Source organism: Stomoxys calcitrans, chromosome 5 (assembly GCF_963082655.1).
Source record: "Stomoxys calcitrans chromosome 5, idStoCalc2.1, whole genome shotgun sequence".
Classification (NCBI taxonomy): domain Eukaryota; kingdom Metazoa; phylum Arthropoda; class Insecta; order Diptera; family Muscidae; genus Stomoxys; species Stomoxys calcitrans.
Genome location: NC_081556.1, coordinates 45569143 through 45590301, shown reverse-complemented (window position 1 = coordinate 45590301; position 21159 = coordinate 45569143). Strand labels below are relative to the sequence as shown.

General features: G+C 39.7%; 1 protein-coding gene across 1 annotated transcript in view; it reads left to right on the top strand.

The window, feature by feature from the left end:
- LOC106084073 (protein 4.1 homolog) overlaps positions 1 to 19693 on the top strand; it is a 75190-nt gene extending 55497 nt beyond the window's left edge. Inside the window, exon 14 of the mRNA XM_059369753.1 lies at positions 19586 to 19693. Within this exon, the coding sequence (XP_059225736.1) occupies positions 19586 to 19693 (108 nt within the window). The remainder of the gene's footprint in view (positions 1 to 19585) is intronic.
- The last annotated feature ends 1466 nt before the right edge of the window (positions 19694 to 21159 follow it).

Here is a 21159-nt window from a genome sequence, read left to right as displayed (position 1 = left end):
GTAATCGGTTTATTGTGCGCTCTAAATACTTAAAAAGTAACCTCAAAAAAGAAAATCCAAGTTAGGAATTCCGCGCTACTTACAAAATCCTTAATTGTTTTCCGTGAAACGCCCGCTAAGTTGGTTCTTGTCTGATATTGTGTCCCCACCTAAGTGCCGGTTTCTGTTAGACGCGAAAGCCGGGCAATGACATAGGAAATGCTCCAACGTCTCATCATCTTCCCTGCATCACATAAGTGAGCTCGTAGTCCCCTCCTAACGCTGGCAACATTTGCGAGGTACTACGCCATGTAAAACTTCTCTCCAAAAAGGCATCGAACTCGGCTATATCAAGGAAGCCCCTTATCATTGAGCTTAAACTTGAATTGGACTGCACTCATTGATATGTGAGAAGTTTGTCCCTGTTCTTTAGTGGAATGTTCATGAGCAAAATTTGCATTTTGAGCTCGTAGTCCTATGTGTCCCGTGATGATACCAAGAGCTATACTGACCTCCTTCTTACTTCCTTTCAGTAAAAGCCTCATATTCTCAAGAACTGGATCGCCCCATAGAATTTTCGCTGTCCTACCGACCGTTTCGCTGTTCCCTAAGGATTACATGTGCATTCGATGCCCAGGCCTTTAACTCAGACTGCGTAGACCCGAAAGGCTTCGGGTTAACCAAGTTTATTGACGGCAGTTCTCTGGCCCTCACTGTCAATTCAGCTGATTTCTCATTCCCAGTTACTCCGCTATGGCCCGGCAACCAAACGATGCGGATCGTGCCATCCTCAGATGGCTCATTCCTCATTCCTCCTTCTTACATTCCAAAACCGTCCTGGTTTTTATTACCTTTATGCGACCTGTTTACTGTCCGTAATGATGTTCATACTTGACGTCCTCGCGTTAGTACCACACCCCCTCATGCCCGGGTCTCTACTGCGATGGTATGACCTGTTCCTATCCTTTATAAATTCTCCCATCGCCTTAAGTCTCATAGCCTCAATGGCTGTCTCACACTTAATCTGTATGTCTATGGGTCGGATATCTAGAATGGTCTATATTGCTCTAGTAGGAGTGGTCCTCATCGCTACGTCTATGCCAAGACAACATGTTCTCTGAACCTGTTGTATCATCCTAACGTTGCACTTTTTCTCCATCGCAGTCCACCAAACTACTGAGGCGTGAGTAAGTATTGGTCTTATCAAGCTCCTGTATAGTGAGTGGACTATGCTCGGATTCAGGCACCATTTCGAGCCTTCGACCCGTATAGTAGCCAATATCTGTGAGCCTTCTCAGTATGCTTCTGAAAATGACACCTCCAATTCTGTTACCTGTCCAAGATAACAGTTAAGTATTTGACCTTGTCAGATATCGAAATCGTCTTCTTTGTGAGCAGGCATATCTCAGTCTTCTCTGGGTCTAGCCCATTCACAAGGCATATGCAAGACTCTTTCGGCCAATCTGCATAGCTGATTCGGATCCTTACCCCTTAGAAGTATTATAACACCGTATGCATAGCAGACGGGTTCAAATCCCTCCTCTGTCAACATCCGTAATAGGTCATTTATGGTGTCGATAAAATGCCCTCCGTGGCGTGCCCTGTGCCACTTTCTCCCTTATATTTATCCCATGAGACACACAATTTATCCACCTGTTCCTTGGCATATGGTTTATCCAGTTTCTTAGGACCGAGTCCATACGGTACTGGTCTAAGGATTGGATCAGTGCGCAATCACAGTTACTCCGTATGGAGCATTTCTCTATCCGAAACCTGTGGACGCGCCCGGTAGCTCCCAGCTAAGCTGCCCATGATTACGATGAATACCACACAGATCGGAGCTCAAAGTTTCAGCCAGTATGATGCTCTTAGTTATCCCGTACCGTGCCCTTTTATTCTATCATACCTCATTGCATGAGTGTTTCGTGACTTTTGAGTATCTCGTGAGTGTTTCGTGATTTTTCTCGTGAGTCATGTTTGTCTCGTGAGTCTTGAGTGTTTCGTAAGTATCTCGTAACGTCTGAGTATCTCATGAGTCGTAAGTGTTTCGTGAGTCATGGTTTTTTTCGTGAGTGTGTCGTGAGTCTTGCGTGAGTAAAATTTTTATCTCAAGAGTGTGCGTGAACGTGAGTCGACATAAAAAGTAGTGCATGAGTAGCATTTTTTCTCGTGAACGCGAACGGAAATCCCCTCATGTGCACATCTCTTATTTAAACCCAGGATGTTCGAGTAACAAACAAATTCATCGCTACAACAGAGCACATGCTTTGGGAAGAGACAACTGGTTTGAAAAATAGTGGGGCTTGGTTTGCGTAGAAGCCTTATGGCTATGACTTCGATATGAGTATCTGTGTAGTGTTTCAACCTAGGCAATATGGGTATCAACTGAAAAGTATTGGCGAGTATATTACGAGTATGCAAAAATATGTCTAAAAATTGGACCCGGGATGGAACTACAGGGTCTTGAGAATTTTGAACCCTGTTAACATAGTCAATATGGGCACCAAATAAAAGGTATTGTTGAGTAGATTACGAATATGAAAGAAATAGTGTGGTTAAATTGATCCATACAAGGAGTTACTGTTGTCATTGGAGCAACCCAGAGATTACCGAGTGGAGGTGACAATCAGATTTAAATCACCTCAGGAGTATATTTAAATGGAGCCCACCTTTTACACCCACAATGTGATGTGTTTCTTCTCATCATCATCTTTCTCCTCTTCCTGCTCCTCTGCCCCTTCAAGTATTCTGCAACATTCCACAAGAGGGTCCAGATCTTGATCTGCGCACCTCTTTTTATACCCTACACCACTACTGTGGTACAGGGCCCTTAAGGGCGCAATTTTTATTCGAATTGGCTGAAATTTTACACAACGACTTCTACTATGGTCTCCAACATCCAGTTCAGTTATGGTCCGATCGGACGATAACTTGATATTATCGCTGATATTTGTTCGTAAGCAGGTTAAGTTCGAAGATGGGCTATATCGGACTTTATCTTGACATAGCCCCCATATAGACCGATCCGCCGATTTATAGTCATAGGCCCATAAAAGCAACATTTATTATCCAATTTTGTCAAAATTTGGGACAGTGAGTTGTATTAGGCCCTTCGACATCCTTCGTCAATTTGGCTCAGATCGGTCCAGATTTGGAAATAGCTGCCATATAGACCGATCCTCCGATTTAGGGTCTTAGTCCCATAAAAGGAACATTTATTATCCAATTTTGACAAAATTTGGGACAGTGAGTTGTATTAGGCCCTTCGACATCCTTCTTCAATTTGGCCCAGATTGGTTCAGATTTGGATGTAGCTGCCGTATAGACCGTTCCACCGATTTAGGGTCTTGGGCCCATAAAAGCCACTTTTATAATCCGATTGTGCTAAAAGTTAGGACAATGAGTTGTGTTAGGTCCTTCGACATCCTTCTTCAATTTAGCCTAGATTGCTTAAGATTTGGATATAGCTGCCATATAGACCGATCCTCCGATTTAGGGTCTTAGGCCCATTTATTATCCGATTTTGCCAAAATTTGAGACAGTGAGTTGTGTTAGGCCCTTCGACATCCTTCGTCAATTTGGCTCAGATCGGTCCAGATTTGGAAATAGCTGCCATATAGACCGATCCTCCGATTTAGGGTCTTAGGCCCACAAAAGCCACATTTATTATTGGATTTTGCTGAAGTTTGGGACAGTGAATTGTGTTAGGCCCTACAATATCTTTCGTCAATTTGGCCCAGATCCGTCCAGATTTGGATATTTATTATATAAAAACGAAATTGTTGCGCTTTGTTTATTTGTTTGTTTGTCTGTTCCGTATAGACTCAAAAACGGTTTTCATGAAATTTTTAACGAATGGTAGAGTTTTGGCCCCCATTGAAAATAGGGTTCTTAATTGTTTGATATCCGAAAGGGGGGCGGACCCTCCCCCATATCATAACTTTCTAAAATGACAGATCTCGGAGATGCGTGCACCGATTTAAGCGAAATTTTGTATGCCACCTTACGCTACCCAAAACAACGAAATCAGCAAAACATTTTATGGTCATATAACCTGGGGGGGACGCCCCATCCCAAAACCTACCCGAACGGACATGATTAACGATTGGGACAATATGGGTATCAAATGAAAGGTATTTTAGAGTAGAGTACGAATTTGGTACACAAATTTCACTCTTAAGTTTCGGGGGGGGGGTCACCCACCCCCAAAAAAGCCTCAAAAGGACACTTTCACCGCTTTGAGCAAAAGGGGTATCAAATGAAAGGTATTTTAAAGTAGAATACAAATCTGACACAAAAATTTTAATTTTTTTGGTGTCTGAGGGGCCTCTCCAACCCCCACTAAACCCCCCAGTAGGACAATTTTAACGATTGGTAAAATATGGATATCAAATGAAAGCTTTTTTAAAGGTAGAGTCCAATGCTGATATAAAAAGAATATATGAGTAGTATGATATAATATACGAAGGCCGGTCTTTGGTAGTAGAGTACACTTTTTACACTCAAATTGGGATGGACATAGGAGGTCCTGCGGATCTTTAAGAATGTGGTATTCCAAGTGGTCGCTTTGAAATATGATTTTGAATGTTGATAACCAATACAAAAAAAAAAAAAAAAAATTAATTAATGTGAATCTGAACGAGACGCGTAGCCCTGAATATCTTGATAGCCTCCTTTAAATGCTTGACTTTATGGGGCTCTTATAAAATCGAGCTCTAGCATGATGCTGATATCACTGCAGGGTTTGCCTCTATACTCTCTGCAAACTTCCCTTAAACCCAACGCAATTGGGGCTCAAATTAAAGAAATTTGAGAGTAGAGTACGATGCTGATATTTTTTCAGCGCTAAGTACGTGGGTGGCCGCCCCACACTGCATACTCCGTAAACTGGACATATTTTGAGGATTATGGCAAAAAGGGCCTTAAATCTGTATCTGTTTCATGGCAAAGTGTTTCAGGGACGCCTCACCTTATAAACCCCACAAACATATTTGTGGATTATGGCAAAAAGGGCCTTAAATCTGTATCTGTTTCATAGCCAAGTGTTTCAGGGACGCCTCACCTTATAAACCCCCCTCCCTACAAACCACACATTTCGGGGCAAAGAGTTTGGCTACTCCAATCCCCCTACCAAACCCAAGAAAATAAAGTCGATCTAATATCCAAACTTGAATAAGCGGGCTCTCCTCTTACCCTATTTCCAAAAACGCCAGATCTCGGAGATGGGTGGGATATCTAGGGGGCCGCCCCACGTCCAAAGCTACCAGCCAAATGGAATATAAACCAATAACTCCAATATGGGACTCAAATGAAAGGTATTTGAGACCAGCGCACGAATCTGATATATGGGAATCGGCCTCACCCTCAAAAATATCCCCATACTGGGCATATTTACCGACCATAGCAATATAAGGCTCCAATGAAAGGTATTTGGGAGAAGAGCACAAATATAATATCCATATTGGGGTGAAATATGTGAAAGGCCGTACCAGCACTCACAGACAAGACTTATTTCATGACCTGACCGTATAGAGCTCAGATAAAATAAGAGAGTCAAAGAAGGCGCAGCGGAGCGGGCCCCGCCCAGCTAGTTGTTCATAAAACTCATACGGCAACCAAGTTCTATTCCAGCATTGTTTTCATCATTACTTAACTCAAGTTTCAAGTTTATCTTCAACTGCATATACGGCTTAGCGTTTAAATAAAGTAAAAAAGTATGTATAATTCATAATCATAATAACCCAGGAAGCAAATTTCTTTGTAAACACAAAAACACATGCATTGGGAAAAGTACAGCTTGTAGGCAGGGTTGACGAGCGTGGTTATTAAGGTATTTGTATGATAGAGGCGTTTTCGCAATAAATTATATACAAGTACAACATTCCAACGTACGGCCCTTGAAGCCTTTGACACCTAATAAGGCTGAAGAGTAATTGTAGCCAAATTACGAAATGCGCCACATAGTGGTTGGCTCTGGCTTTCCTTTTCCACTTGCCAAAAAAATCGCCCATCAATGAAGTAGTCTCTAAGAGAACAAACGAAAGATTTATTTTATCATTCACAACTGCAACTACATATTAGATTTCTTTATGTGTAATATTTCACAAAAAAACATAAACTAAAAAAAATTATCAAAAAATGGGAGGACTCAGGTAATAAATTAAAGAAAAAGAAAAATATTTAAGAAAAAGAATTTATATAAAGACTTTTGATATAAGTAGTCACCCCCGTAGAAAGATGACCCTAGGAACTTAAAAACGGAGTAAAGAAATCACATAGAAGAACAAAATATGATCCTCCCACCTGCCTGAAACACAACAAAACCATATAAAAATCCCATTCAAAGAAATATCAGCTATTTAAAAATTTATCATAAAAAAATAATCCAATCTTGTTATTCACTCTGAAAGAAAAATTGAAAAGGAAAAAAATCAGAAATATTACTACATTCCAGCCTTATATTTGATGTTATACGAAGAAAATGAATATGAATCTCCTGTTAACATATACTCTCTATATATACTCTATATACCAAAACCCTAATTGCTCCTCAATAAAAAAAAAAATAATAATAAAAAAAAAATAATTTATAAATGTAGTAAAAACTTTCCACTAACACCAAACCTACACCACTTAAATGTCAATGTGAATGTTTCAATGGTTATAACTAAAGCAAGCTTTCGCTTGCTCTGTTCAATTAAGAGAATAACAAAAAAAAAAAATCTTTTTCTAAAAGCTACTCAATGATGCATGTTCAAAAAAATCATATTGTGTTCAAATTTTGGACTTAATATATATACAAAAAAAAAAAAAATACATACATACATAAAGACCATCATTAAAAAAAAACATTATTTACAAACTAAAAAAAATTAAAAAATTTGCAAGAATCTAAAAACCTTTAAAACAAACAAAAAATAATTGTAAAACATAACAACACTTTAAAAATTGTTTATGAAAGTTTGAAAAACCTCCATGAAAATGTTTCCCAAAATTTAAAAAAAAAAAATCAAAATTTAGCTCATTTTTTCCAAAGTACTTGTTTCATCTACAACAAAAAAAAAATATCCTTTAAATTCTTTTTGCAACGAGAAGAATTTTTTTTTGCTAAGGATATGCCATCATTCGATACATCGTTTCAACACCTCATGATGTCGCAAAACCCTAAACGATCTGTCAATCTATAAGAATTGTCCGCAATTTTATTTCCATTAGATGTGATAGCACTAAACTGAAAAACAAACACAACACACAAACACAACTTTGTAAAAATTACAAAAGTGTCCGAAAAACAGTACAAAAAAAATTCTTATTCAAAATTTCCTTAGATTTCAAATGTTTCTTAGTGTATTGAGTTTGAATGTTTATAAGCTCAAATTTTCAAATATTTAAAGATTTTAAGTGTTGCCACCCTAATCTAACAAAATTATTAATATTATAACAAATTTTTAAGTTTAAATGCTAATACGACTAATAAACTTTATTAACAAAGAAAACCCTTTTTAACAAAACATTTGGTAAAGAAAAGTAAGTACTATTAGTCAATTAAAAGAAAAATATTAACCAAATATGGTAAAGCCGTATGAGCATTATCCAAACTAACAATAATACGCTCCAAGGAACCGTATTAATGTCAATTATACGACATATGGTCTAAAAATTAATCTGCGAATATCGAATTTTGTTAAATCGATGGACTTGCACATTTCAAAGAGACGAAATATCTATGATTAGTTCTCGATTTGCCCGAACGACACAGTATAACTGTGAGTATGACGAACTCTGATTTGTGTGGTGTTCATCGTTATCATGGGAAGCTTAGCTGAAGGCTACCGGGCGCGTCCACCGGTTGTGGATAGTGAAAAGTTTCAGTCAGTCTCAGTGAGGTGTCTTACATAAATACTGAGTACCAGTGATGCTCGAAATGGTAAAATTCCAAATTCCAAAATTATATGGCCTAGTCTAGACTTCAAGAGGTCTACCACTTTGCTGCCGCTGTTTAGAATAAACATTTCAGTCATTGTGTTCATCTTGACAGGTCACTGTTTGATCGGAAAATATGCTCACAGACTTAAGGTTGCCAGTATCAACTTATGCCGAAGCTGTGCCGACGTTGAGGAAGAAGAGACTATAGAACATCTGTTGTGTGTGTGTGTCCCGCACTGGCAGTCAAAAGGAATTCTACTTTAGGTTCCGATTTCTTTGAGAAAACTGTCTGATTTAGAGGGTGTGAACCTTCGCAAGTTGTTGGGCTTTTTAAAGCTTTTTGGATGGTTCCACGGTAGGAACTAGAAGGTATCTTCCTTCTCCCGTTCCTGTGGTATCACAATGGACGAAAACATGTAAGTAAGTCTGATGGCAGACTGCCACTTAAACCTTACCCTACTTATTGGAGTCATTAAATAACCAATCAACATCAGCGTATGTTGCCAGGTTAGGGGCTGGAGGCGAGCATCAGATCTTGCTCCAACACCTATCCCACATCATCCCCACCTGGAAAACTATTAGCAGTACTCTGAGAAGCAAACGACTGGCAAAAAGCCGAATTGCCCGATTTTTTTTACAAAAATCGCCAAAATACGCCTTCGGGCAAATAAGGTTTCAAAATCGGCATTTTTTGGTAAAAATACAATGGAGGCTACAAATAATGTTAATATTGCAAAAATTGTTTGCATTTGTTTACCCGACATATGGTGGAGTAAGAACAAGAAAAAAGACATTAAGTTCGGCCGGACCAAACTTTGGATACCCACCACCTCGGGTGTATATGTGAAACCCATTTCGTCACAATCCGGTGAAAATTTGATAACTTAAGCACCCAAATTCGGCACGGACATTGAGTGGTCTAATATATATGTCACTATTCAATTTTGTAGAACAAAATATTGGTCTCTCTGGCAGATGTATCCAATTATAAACCGATCTGAACCATATTAAGGTCGGATGTCTTGAGGCTCAGAAAAACTCGCTGTTTCAAATTTCAGGGAAATCGGGTAATGACAATCGGACAGCTAAATCTAAATATAGTACGATCTGTATCATATTTGGGTCGGATGTTGGGAGGCTTAAAACTGCGCACTATTCCAAATGTCAGCGAAATCGGGTAATAAAAAAGCTTTTATGGTCTTCAGATCGGGAGATCGGTCTATGTGGTAGCTATACCTAATTATAGTCCGTTGGGAACCATATTTAGGTCAGATGTCGGGAAGCCTTAAACTACTCACTGTTTCAAATGTCAGCAAAATCGGATGAAAAATAAAGTTTTTATGTGCATTAGACCCTTTATCGGAAAATCTGTCTATATAGCAGCAATACCGAAATATGGTCCTATTTGGCCCCTTCAAGATCTTAACCAGCGTGCATCAAAAAGACGTATCTGTGTCAAATTTCAGCTCAAAATCTCAATTTTTGAAGGCTGTAGAGTGATTACAACAGACGGACGGATAGACGGACAGATGGATAGACGGATAGACGGACAGACGGACAGACACACGGATATCGTTAAATCGTCTTAGACTGCGTACATCCAGTAAATAATCCTCGGGCTAACCCCCACTTCCTTCCAAACATCTTCCTGCAGGAGTAGAAAGCGCAAAGAGTGGGGTATTTGGCATTCAAAATTGAGATCAATTCAGGGAAGAGTACAACTACAACTATCCAGGGACTCTAAACAAGCCTCCTCGAATCTTGACCTCACTTTCCTCGACCCTAAGGCCTTGAGCGCCGCCATACTGTCTACATAAATTCTTAGTTTCGAGGGCGGTAAGTCTGTTACCACAATTCTTCTTGCAGCCACCCCAATGGCACAGAGCTCTGCCTGAAATACAGTGCACTAGTCCGGTAGTCTCAGAGATATACTAATATTGAGTGCATCAGAGTAGACCCCCAATCCAGTCCCTAACTCCATCTTTGAGCCCTTTGTGTAGATCGAGGTCTCATCCTACTCACTCACTCCAGTCGGCACTGGTGCCAGGTAGTTGGAGATCCTCCTTAGTCTACCCTCCGCATCCACAACACCCAGTACTGCGCCATAGGTCAGTACTGGTCTCACGATGGTCGTATACATCCAATAAACCACCTTGGGAGTTACCCCCCACTTCCTATCGAACATCTTCCTGCAGGAGTAAAAAGCGCACAGTGCCTTTCGGCTTCTTTCCTCGGTGTTCCTCTTCCAGGACAGTTTCGAATCGAGGACTATGCCTCCTTCGACAGCCGCAGGGTGACCCAAAGACGGGAGTCTGAACTCCATCTCTTCCTATCTCGTGCTTAAACTGAAAACATATCCAAGATAAGTGTTCCGAAAATAGGGGTTGGGCCAAATTTCAGCAACATCGGAAGAAAGTTGAGGCTTCCAAGGGCCCAAGAAGTCAAATCCGGGGATCTGTTTATATGGGGGCTATACCTATTTATAAACCGATTCGGATCATACTTGGTGTGGATGTTGGAAGTCCTAACACAAGACCTTGTTCCAGATTTCAGCCAAATCTTATGAAAATTGAGCCTTCCAAGGGCTCAAGATGTCAAATCCTGGGATCCGTTTACATGGGGGCTATACCTGTTTATAGACCAATTCGGAGCATAATTAGCATGTATGTTGAAGGTCATAACACAAGCAAGACCTTGTTCCAAATTCCAACAAATCAGATGAAAATTGAGGCTCAAGAGGTGAAATCCGGGGACCCGTTTATATGGGTGCTATACCTGTTTTTAGATCGATTCGGATAATACTTGGTATGGATGTTGAAAGTCATAACACACGTATTTGTTCCAAATTTTAGCGAAGTAAAATCGGGGGATCGGTTTGTATGGGGGCTATATCCAAATCTAAACCGATATGGCTCATTTGGTATTCTCAATGACCTACATCAATAGTAAATATATGTGCAGAATTTTAAACTGCTAGCTTTAAGTGTTCGATCGCTATCGTGATTTCGACAAATGGACGGACATGGCTAGTTGGACTCAGAACGTGGAGACGATCCACAATATACATATATACCTTAAGTGGTCGCAGATCAATATTTCGAAATGTTACAAACGGAATGACTAGATCAGTATACGCCCATTCTATGGTGGTGCGTACAAACTGGTTGCTTCACTATGACTATGACAAATAAAGAGGCAGAAATATCCCTTACCTATTCCCTGATCCGGTTATAGAACTTTGGAATATTCCCCCATTGTTAGGTTAAAATCCCTACCGGCTACGATACAGCTTTTAGTCTTGCCTTCTCTCGGGGGAGAGATGACTTCAAAATTGCGCCTATCTGAGTCCACGAACATTATTTCCGCTTAATTACAGTTCCTGAATGAGGGTCATGTTAATACCATCTCTTTTCACAATTCTGAGAAACTCGGCCGAGGCAACCTCTGAATGGTGCGAGACCGAAATTTTGGATTTAGATTTTTTAATGTTTTTTATACCCTCCACCATAGGATGGGGGTATACTAATTTCGTCATTCTGTTTGTAACTACTCGATATATTTGAGTAGTTACCACATAAAGTTTGAGACCACATAAAGTATATATATTCTTGATCGTCGCGACATTTTATGTCGATCTACCCATGTCCGTCCGTCGGTCCGTCCGTCCGTCCGTCTGTCTGTCGAAAGTACGCTAACTTCCGAAGGAGCAAAGCTAGCCTCTTGAAATTTTGCACGAATACTTCTAATTAGTGTAGGTCGCTTAGTATTGTAAATGGGCCATATCGGTCCATGTTTTGATATAGCTGCGATATAAACCGATCTTGGGTCTTGACTTCTTGAGCCTCTAGAGTACGCAATTCTTATCCGATTGGGATGAAATTTTGCACGAAGTATTTTGTTATGATATCCAACAACTGTGCCTAGTATGGTTCAAATCGGTTCATAACCTGATATAGCTGCCATATAAACCAATCTTGGGTCTTGACTTCTTGAGCTCTAGAGTGCGCAATTCTTATCCGATTGTAATGAAATTTTGCACGACGTATTTTATTAAGATATCCAACAAATGTGCCAAGTATGGTTTAAATCGAAATCAAAAAGAACTCGACAACTCTATGGTGGAGGGTATATAAGATTCGGCCCGGCCGAACGTAGCACGCTTTTACTTGTTTTTTATTTTCTTTGGAAAATTTAAAAATGTTTTTATGAGAACTAAGCGATATAGTTTAGCCGGTCTGATTTTTCCAATAGTTCGAAACCCGGTTTTAGGAAAAAGCCAATTTATTGTTTACTTTTACAAAAATCCTGAATAGACTCCAGGCTTATGACACAGCGCTGTCTTGTGTTCCCAGCCACAGTGATACTCCAGTAAGTGAGAAGGCGGAAGAGCTACTGAGCCTCACTGAGTTACCGGCAAATAGAGAAGAACATACGAATTGTTTGCCTTCCACAAGAGATCAGTGAGCAGTATGGCAGATATCTTATGGTGGTACCCATGGAAATCACGTACTATAACTACAGCAATAGTAGTCTTGATGAGGATCAGTATGAGTCAATCGAGAACATGCTTTACCTATGTCCGAAATTTGTATCTCAATCTAAGCTTTTCCAAATTCGGAAAACTTAAAAAAAAACTTAAGATTTTGAAAATTTGAAAATATTTGGGAGTCATAAGAATATTTTTTTTTTTAAAATTTTAAAAAAGTATGGCCTGAGATCATGATTTTTTTTATTTTTCTCTATTCAGTTTCCCATCCGTAATCGTTCCAAATTTCTGTATTTCGAATTTATGTAATTCTAGCAACTTAAGGAGTTCCTGCATTTTCAAATCTATTTTCTTGAAGCAATCTTTTTTTTGTTGTTTCTGGTGACTTTTTAATCTTCGACATTGTTTCACAAAAAATTTTTGTAATATTTCTCAAATCGATTTTAATCGTGAAAGCTTAAAAGACCAGTACGTATGTATGTGGTTATATATTTGTAGCTTTATGTCTAGCAGCGTCTATTTAAGGTTTCCTTTTTATGGGTTTGCATTAAGTTTGGCAAAAGGTTTTAAATATTCATAACATTAACCGCAATAAAGCCGTCACCATTTGCAAGTGCATTAGCATTTCATTAAAATTGCAAGTTGTTGTTGCTGTTGCTGTTGCTACAAACTGAAACTAAATCTCAAACTAGAATAAAACCACACAAAAAACGGCAACGTATGTTTTTCTCAACTAACATGCAATGTGCCCTACGATTAACTGTAGAGAGAGAGTGTTAAAAATCAAAAGACGCTTGGGGGAGAAGTAAAATGTCACAAAAAGTTCTTAACCCAAATGGCAAACACATGGGTCATATGATGAAGGGAATATGACGAATTCCATACTGAAGTGGCAAGAGCGACATCTATTACCGTAAGGTTGGTGTACTTCACATATCAACTGCGTAGCACAACCGCTTAAAAATTGAGGCTTTTAGGAGATGAAGAAGTCAAGAAATAGGGATCGATTTTTATGAGAGCTATATTTTTTGGATGGACCTATCTCAGCTGCATTTGGAGTTGTTGTTTGAACGTATACTCTTAGGTACATTTTAGCCTAATCAGACAAACATTGAAACTTCCAGACGATCATAATTTATAAAGGCTACTAACTGAACCGGGCCCGCTCCGCTGCGCATTCTTTTACATTATATGGAGCAAAATTTTCCTTTGAATATTTATTTTCGGCAATTAAAGAGCTTTTAGGGGAATACCATGCTACGAAAATAGTATATCGCTTGACTAACAGTTTAACAATATAAGTGCCTTTATCGGAATCCCATATGATCTTTATTGGTCTACGAATTTAAGATGTTCTCCATTCTTAAATACTTTATTTCAGCCCGATATTCTCATGATGTCTGATTGAGGGGTGTTTTCGGGGGTGAGGTGATCCACCAGTCACTTGGCCTTGAAAAAATATCAGTATCGTGCTCTTCTCTCAAATACCATTTATTTTAACCCCATATTGCCATTGGTTTAAGGGGAGTTTACACGATGAGGCGTCCCCCAAACACATGGCCCCAAAATTGGTTATCAAATTTGTTTTCTAATCTCAAATACCTTTGCTTTAAGCCACATTTTGGCATGGTCGAAAAATTTTTAACCTTTGGGGATGTTTTGGGGAAGGTGTGATGCCATAAATACATGGTCCTGAACTTCAAATCATCAAATTCGTATTCTACTCCCAAATACCTTTAATTTGAGCTACATATTGCGATGGTCAGTAAAAAATTGTTTTTTGTGGGCAGTGGCAGTTTGGGAAAGGGGTAGACCCCCGGAAAATTGGTCCCAAAAGTGGGTATAAATTCTTGCTCTACCCCCCAAATACCTTTCATTTAAGGTCCACATTGACATGGTCGGTAAATATGCCCGATTTAGGGGTGTTCTGGGAGTGGGGTGGTCCCACAAACACAAAGCCCGGAAAAAATATATCAGCAACGTGCTTTATTCTCATATATTGGCTTGCGGATTTTTTAAAAGACAGTAAATGCATTTTTAATAAAACTTATAACGAACTTTAATCAAATATACTTTTTTATACCCACCACCGAAGGATGGGGGTATATTCATTTTGTCATTCCGTTTGCAACACATCGAAATATCCATTTCCGACCCTATAAAGTATATATATTCTTGATCAGCGTAAAAATCTAAGACGATGTAGACATGTCCGTCCGTCTGTCTGTTGAAATCACGCTACAGTCTTAAAAAATAGAGATATTGAGCTGAAATTTTGCACAGATTCCTTTGTTGTCCATAATCAGGTTAAGTTCGAAGATGGGCTATATCGGACTATATCTTGATATAGCCCCCATATAGACCGATCCGCCGATTTAGGGTCTTAGGCCCATAAAAGCCACATTTATTATCCGATTTTGCTGAAATTTGGGACAGTGAGTTGTGTTAGGCCCTTCGACATTCTTCGTCAATTTGGCTCAGATCGGTCCAGATTTGGATATAGCTGCCATATAGACCGATCCTCCGATTTAGGGTCTAAGGCCCATAAAAGCCACATTTATTATCCGATTTTTCTGAAATTTGGGACAGAGAGTTGCGTTAGGCCCTTCGACATCCTCCGTTAATTTGGCTCAGATCGGTCTAGATTTGGATATAGCTGCCATATAGACCGATCCTCCGATTTAGGGTCTTAGGCCCATAAAAGCCACATTTATTATCTGATTTTGCTGAAATTTGGGACAGTGAGTTGTGTTAGGATCTTTGATATCCTCCTTCAATTTGGCTCAGATCGGTCTAGATTTTGATATAGCTGCCATATAGACCGATCCTCCGATTTGGGGTCTAAGGCCCATAAAAGCCTCATTTATTATCCGATTTTGCTGAAATTTGGGACAGTGAGTTGTGTTAGGCCATTCGACATCCTCCGTCAATATGGCTCAGATCGGCTCAGATTTGGATATAGCTGCCATATAGACCGATCCTCAAATTTAGGGTCTTAAGCCCATAAAAGCCACATTTATTAGCCGATTTTGCTATGATTTGAGACAGTGAGTTGTGTTAGGCCCTACAACGTCTTTCGTCAATTTGGCTCAGATCGGTTCACATTTGGATATAGCTGCCATATAGACCGATCCTCCGATTTAGGGTTATATGCCCATAAAAGCTACATTTATTATCCGATTTTGCTGAAATTTGGGACAGTGCGTTGTTTTAGGCCCTCCAACGTCCTCTGTGAATTTGGATCAGATCGGTCCAGATTTGGATATAGCTGCCATATAGACCGATCCTCCGATTTGAGGTCTTAGGCCCATAAAACACGCATTTATTGTACGATGTCGCCGAAATTTGGGACAGTGAGTTAAGTTAAGCCCCTTGACATACTTCTGCATTATCGCACTGATCGGTCCAGATTTGGATATAGCTGCCATATAGACCGATCTCTCGGTTTTAGGTTTTGGGGCCATAAAAAGCGCATTTATTGTCCGATGTTGCCGAAATTTGGGACAAAGAGTTAAGTTATGCCCCTCCACATATTTCTGCTATGGGACATAAGTTATGAGTTTTGCACCGGATTTTGACGAAAGGTGGTTTACATATAGCCGAGGTGGTGGGTATCCAAAGTTCGGCCCGGCCGAACTTAACGCCTTTTTACTTGTTTAATATCGCCAGGGGGGTGGACTCCACTGCGAGCGGACCAAGGGGGCTACCCCGACCCCAAAACCCCTTCAAAAGGCATATTGGGTCCAGGAGTAGTAGATTACGAATATGAACTGGAAGGAGCAGTTGGCTATATAATTTATTGATATGGGAAGGGGGCGGACCCTCCCCCGTTACCCCAAAAACACCAACCAAAAAAAAAAAAGTTGGCCGATCGGGACAATGTGGGTATCAAATGGAAGGTATAGGTGAGTAGAAAGCGAATATGGTATTCAAAGCTGGGTCGAAATAACCAGGGGGCCTCCCCATACCCAAAACTCCCTTAAGCAGACATATTAGGCGTACACATCAATATGAGACTCAAATGAAAGGTATTCGAGATTGGACTACAAATATGACGTAAAAAATGGGGTCCAAGTAATTAGGGGTTGTCCCAACCCAAAAAGTCCCCCAAATGGACACAATAACTTATCATGGCCATGTGGGATTCAAATGAAAGGCATTTGGGAGTAGATTACGAGTATGACACTTAAGTTTGTGTCCAAGTTTCCAGGTAGCGTTTTTCGCTTCAAACAAGCTATGACCTTTTAAGACAATGGGGGATCATGCAATAGATATTTTTGAGTGGAGTGCGATATCCTAATTTATGCTCAAGTGGCAGAAAAGGTGTGGCGCACAACCTTCCTATTACATGAGGTTGTGACCTACGAATCTGATATCTTTATTCTGGTAAAATATCTAGGGGACCACCTGACCCCAAAACATTCGGTCAATCATAATGACCCAACAGAATACTGTGGGTTTTAATTAATTTGGGTAAAATGGATATTGTAGGCCGCCTTGCTCCAAAAATTATGACGATTCGTTCGGCATCAAAGGCGAAGATGCTAATCTAAGCGCCACGATGGCCACCACAGTAACAGCAGGGATATAACTCACATATCAATCAGTTTTTCCGATTCAAACTCACAACTCAAATGCAAATGCAAATTTGTCCATGAACATTTCGTTAAGGGATAGGGGCAAACTTCTCACACAATGAGTGCTGTCCGATTCAAGTTTTTGTTTATACCCACCACCGAAGGATGGGGGTATATTCATTTTGTCACTCCGTTTGCAACACATCGAAATATCCATTTCCGACCCTATAAAGTATATATATTCTTGATCAGCGTAAAAACCTAAAACGATTTAGCCATGTCCGTCCGTCTGTCTATTGAAATCTCGCTACAGTCTTTAAAAATAGAGATATTGAGCTGAAACTTCGCACAGATTCTTTTTTCGTCCATAAGCAGGTTAATTTCGAAGATGGGCTATATCGGACTATATCTTGATATAGCCCCCATATATGGGTTGCCCAAAAAGTAATTGCGGATTTTTCATATCGTCGGCGTTAACAAATTTTTTCACAGCTTGTGACTCTGTAATTGCATTCTTTCTTCTGTCAGTTATCAGCTGTTACTTTTAGCTTGCTTTAGAAAAAAAGTGTAAAAAAAGTATATTTGATTAAAGTTCATTCCAAGTTTTATTAAAAATGCATTTACTTTCTTTTAAAAAATCCGCAATTACTTTTTGGGCAACACAATAGATCGATCCGCCGATTTGGGGTCTTAGGCCCATAAAAGCCACATTTATAATCCGATTTTGCTAAAAATTTGGGACCGTGAGTTGTATTAGGCCAGTCGATATGCTTCTTTAATTTGACCCAGATCGGTTAAAATTTGGGTTTAGCTGCAATATAGACCGATCCGCCGATTTAGGGTTCTTAGGCATATAAAAGCCACATTTATTTTCCGATTTTGCTGAAATTTGGGACAGTGAGTTGTGTTAGGCCCTTCGCCATATTTCTGCAATATGGCTGAGATTGGTCCAGATTTGGATATAGCTGTCATACAGACCGATCTCTCGATATAAGGTCTTGGGCCCATAGAAGGCGCATTTATTGTACGATTTCGCCGAAATTTGGGACAGTGACTTGTGTTAGGCCAGTCGACATTCTTCTTCAATTTAGATGAGATCGGTTCAGATTTGGGTATAGCTCCCATACAGAACGATCTCTCGATATAAGGGCTTGGGCCCATAAAAGGCGCATTTATTGTATGACTTCGCCGAAATTTGTGACAGGGGGTTGTGTTGGGCCCTTCAACATTCTTCTTCAATTTGGCTTAAATCGGTCCACATTTGGATATAGCTGCCATATAAACCGATCTCTCGATTTAGGGTCTTAGGCCCATAAAAGGCTCATTTATTATCCGATTTCGCCGAAATTTGGGACAGGGGGCTGTGTTGGGCCCTTCAACATTCTTCTTCAAGTTGGCCCAGATCGGTCCAGATTTGGATATAGCTGCCATATAGACTGATATCTCGATTTAAGGTTTTGGGCCCATTAAAGGCGCATTTATTGTCCGATTTCGCCGAATTTTGGGACAGGGGGTTATATTAAGCCCTTCAACATTCTTCTTCAATTTGGCCCAGATTGGTTAAGATTTGGATATAGCTGTCATATAGACCGATCTCTCGATTTAGAGTCTTAGGGCCATAAAAAGCTCATTTATTATCTGATTTCGCCAAAATTTGGAACAGTGAGTTGCGTTAGGCTCTTCGAGAACTTTCTTCAATTTGGCCTAGATTGGTCCAGATTTGGATATAGCTGTCATATAGACCGATCTCTCGATTTAAGGTTTTGGGCCCATAAAAGGCACATTTAAAATGCGATTTCACTGAAATTTGACACAGTGACTTAAGTTAGGCTTTTCGACATCCGTGTCGTATATGGTTCAGATCAGTCTATACTTGGACATGGTGTCAAATGTGGTCGAAATCAGACAATTTTTCGATAAAGCTGCTATTGGGCCATGCATTTTCACAGGATTATGAAGAAAGGTGGTTTACATATATACCCAAGGTGGTGGGTATCCAACGTTCGTCCCGGCCGAACTTAACGCCTTTTTACTTGTTTGGGGTTCCTTTTATCCTGACTACTTCATATATAGCCACTTCACTATTCCCATTTTCTTTAAAAAGTTGATATTAGCAAAAAAATATTGCAAAGTGCCTCATGGGTCATATTGTGTGCCCTGGTTTTCTATTGAAATCGCCCCTTGTTTTAACATGTGTAAAGTTTAGCCAGTAAGTGTTCATCGCTTTTTAATAATTAATGCCAGTGACTAGACTGAAGTGAAGGAATTTTAGCTGCACCAGGATATTTGTAATGCCTTAAAACAATCATCGATAACAATAAAAGCAAGGCACAGTGTTCCAAGCTAAAAAAAATGGAGGGCTAATCTTTGTAAAGTTTATGAAAGATCTTTGTGTTCATATGAAGATAAAAATAAAATAGAAGAACGAAGGTATTGTCATTAAGAAAGATATGATTCAAATGCCTTTGTTTTAGATTTAAAATATTTTCCTACGAATTTAAGCCTTCATTTTCTTAGTTTCATTTTGTGAAACACTGTGTGCGTAAACGTCCAAGTTGGCATTTTAACACTTTGCCATTTTTTGCACTTGTTTTTACTTTCCCTCGGTCACCAAAAGTGGCATGGTCAATGTTTATTGCTTGCAAGCAATGATTATCTTAATAGCACATTTTGGCAAATTATTCAAATTGTTAAAGGCCAAGCACAAGGTGGCCATGCTTGGTAAATTTGAACACAGGTCTTAGGTTGCAATTAGTTGACACATTACTAAAATCTATGACCGAAAAGATATTTTGGTGTATAACTCCGCTACCAATACTTGATTCTTTCTTATCTTACATTTGATTTTTTTATTCAATGCCGTTTTGGAAATTAGCTGCCTTTGCTGTTTTCATCATTGGCAGGATATTCATGCATGACCGGTGTCCCTGGACGATACTCATGAAATTCCATATCGGCAATGTGGTAGGCAAATCTAATATAATACATTGGAGAAAATTGCATTTCATGCAAATTGCATGCAATCATTGTTGCACAATGGGTCGAAAGAGAAAAATTATATAAAAACAGGTAAGAGCGTGCTAAGTTAGGCCGGGCCGAATCTTATATACACTCCACCATGGATTGCATTTGTCGAGATTTATGCGCGGTATCACTTTTTAAGCAAAACAAAGAATATTGAATAAGAACTGTTATGCTATTGGAGCTATATCAAGTTATAGCCCGATTCGGACCATAAATTAATGCTGAACATTGTAGGTCACTGTGTAATATTTCAGTTCATTCAGATAAGAATTGCGCCTTGTAGGGGCTGAAGAAGCAAAATCGGGAGATAGGTTTATATGGGAGCTGTATCAAGCTATTGATCGATTCAGACCATATTAGACATGTATGCTAAAGGTCATGAGAGAAGCCGTTGTACAAAATTTCTGCCAAATCGTATGAGAATTGCGCCCTCTAGAAGCTCAAAAAGTCAAGACCCAGATCTGTTTATATGATAAGAATAGCGCCCTCTAGAAGCTCAAGAAGTCAAGACCCAAGATCGGTTTACATGGCAGCTATATCAAAACATGGACCGATTTGAAAGATACTTTGCGCAGTTGTTGGAAGTGATACCAGAACACCACGTGCAAAATTTCATTCCAATCGGATGAGAATTGTGCCCTCTAGAGGCTCAAGAAGTCAAGACTTAAGAAAAGTCTATATGGCAGCTATATCAAAATATGGATCGATATGGCCCATTTATAATCCCAACCGACCTACACTGATAAAAAGTATTTGTGCAAAATTTCATGCGGCTAACTTTACTCCTTCGAAAGATAGCGTGCCTTTGACAGACAGACGGACGGACAGACGGACGGACAGACGGACGGACAGACGGACAGACGGACGGACAGACGGACGGACAGACGGACAGACGGACGGACAGACGGACGGACAGACGGATGGGCAGACGGACGGACGGACGTGGCTAGTTCGACTTATTTATGGGGTCTCAGAGACATATTTTGAGGTGTTACAAACAGAATGACGAAATTAGTATACTCTCATCTGGTTATAGACCGAATTGGACCGTACTTGGAGCAGTTGTTGAGAGCAGAGATGGCCTGTCAGAAACAGTGACGTATATGACATACATTTCCGACGTATATTACATACGTCGAAAACGTCGTAAACCTAGCCAAAAAACTA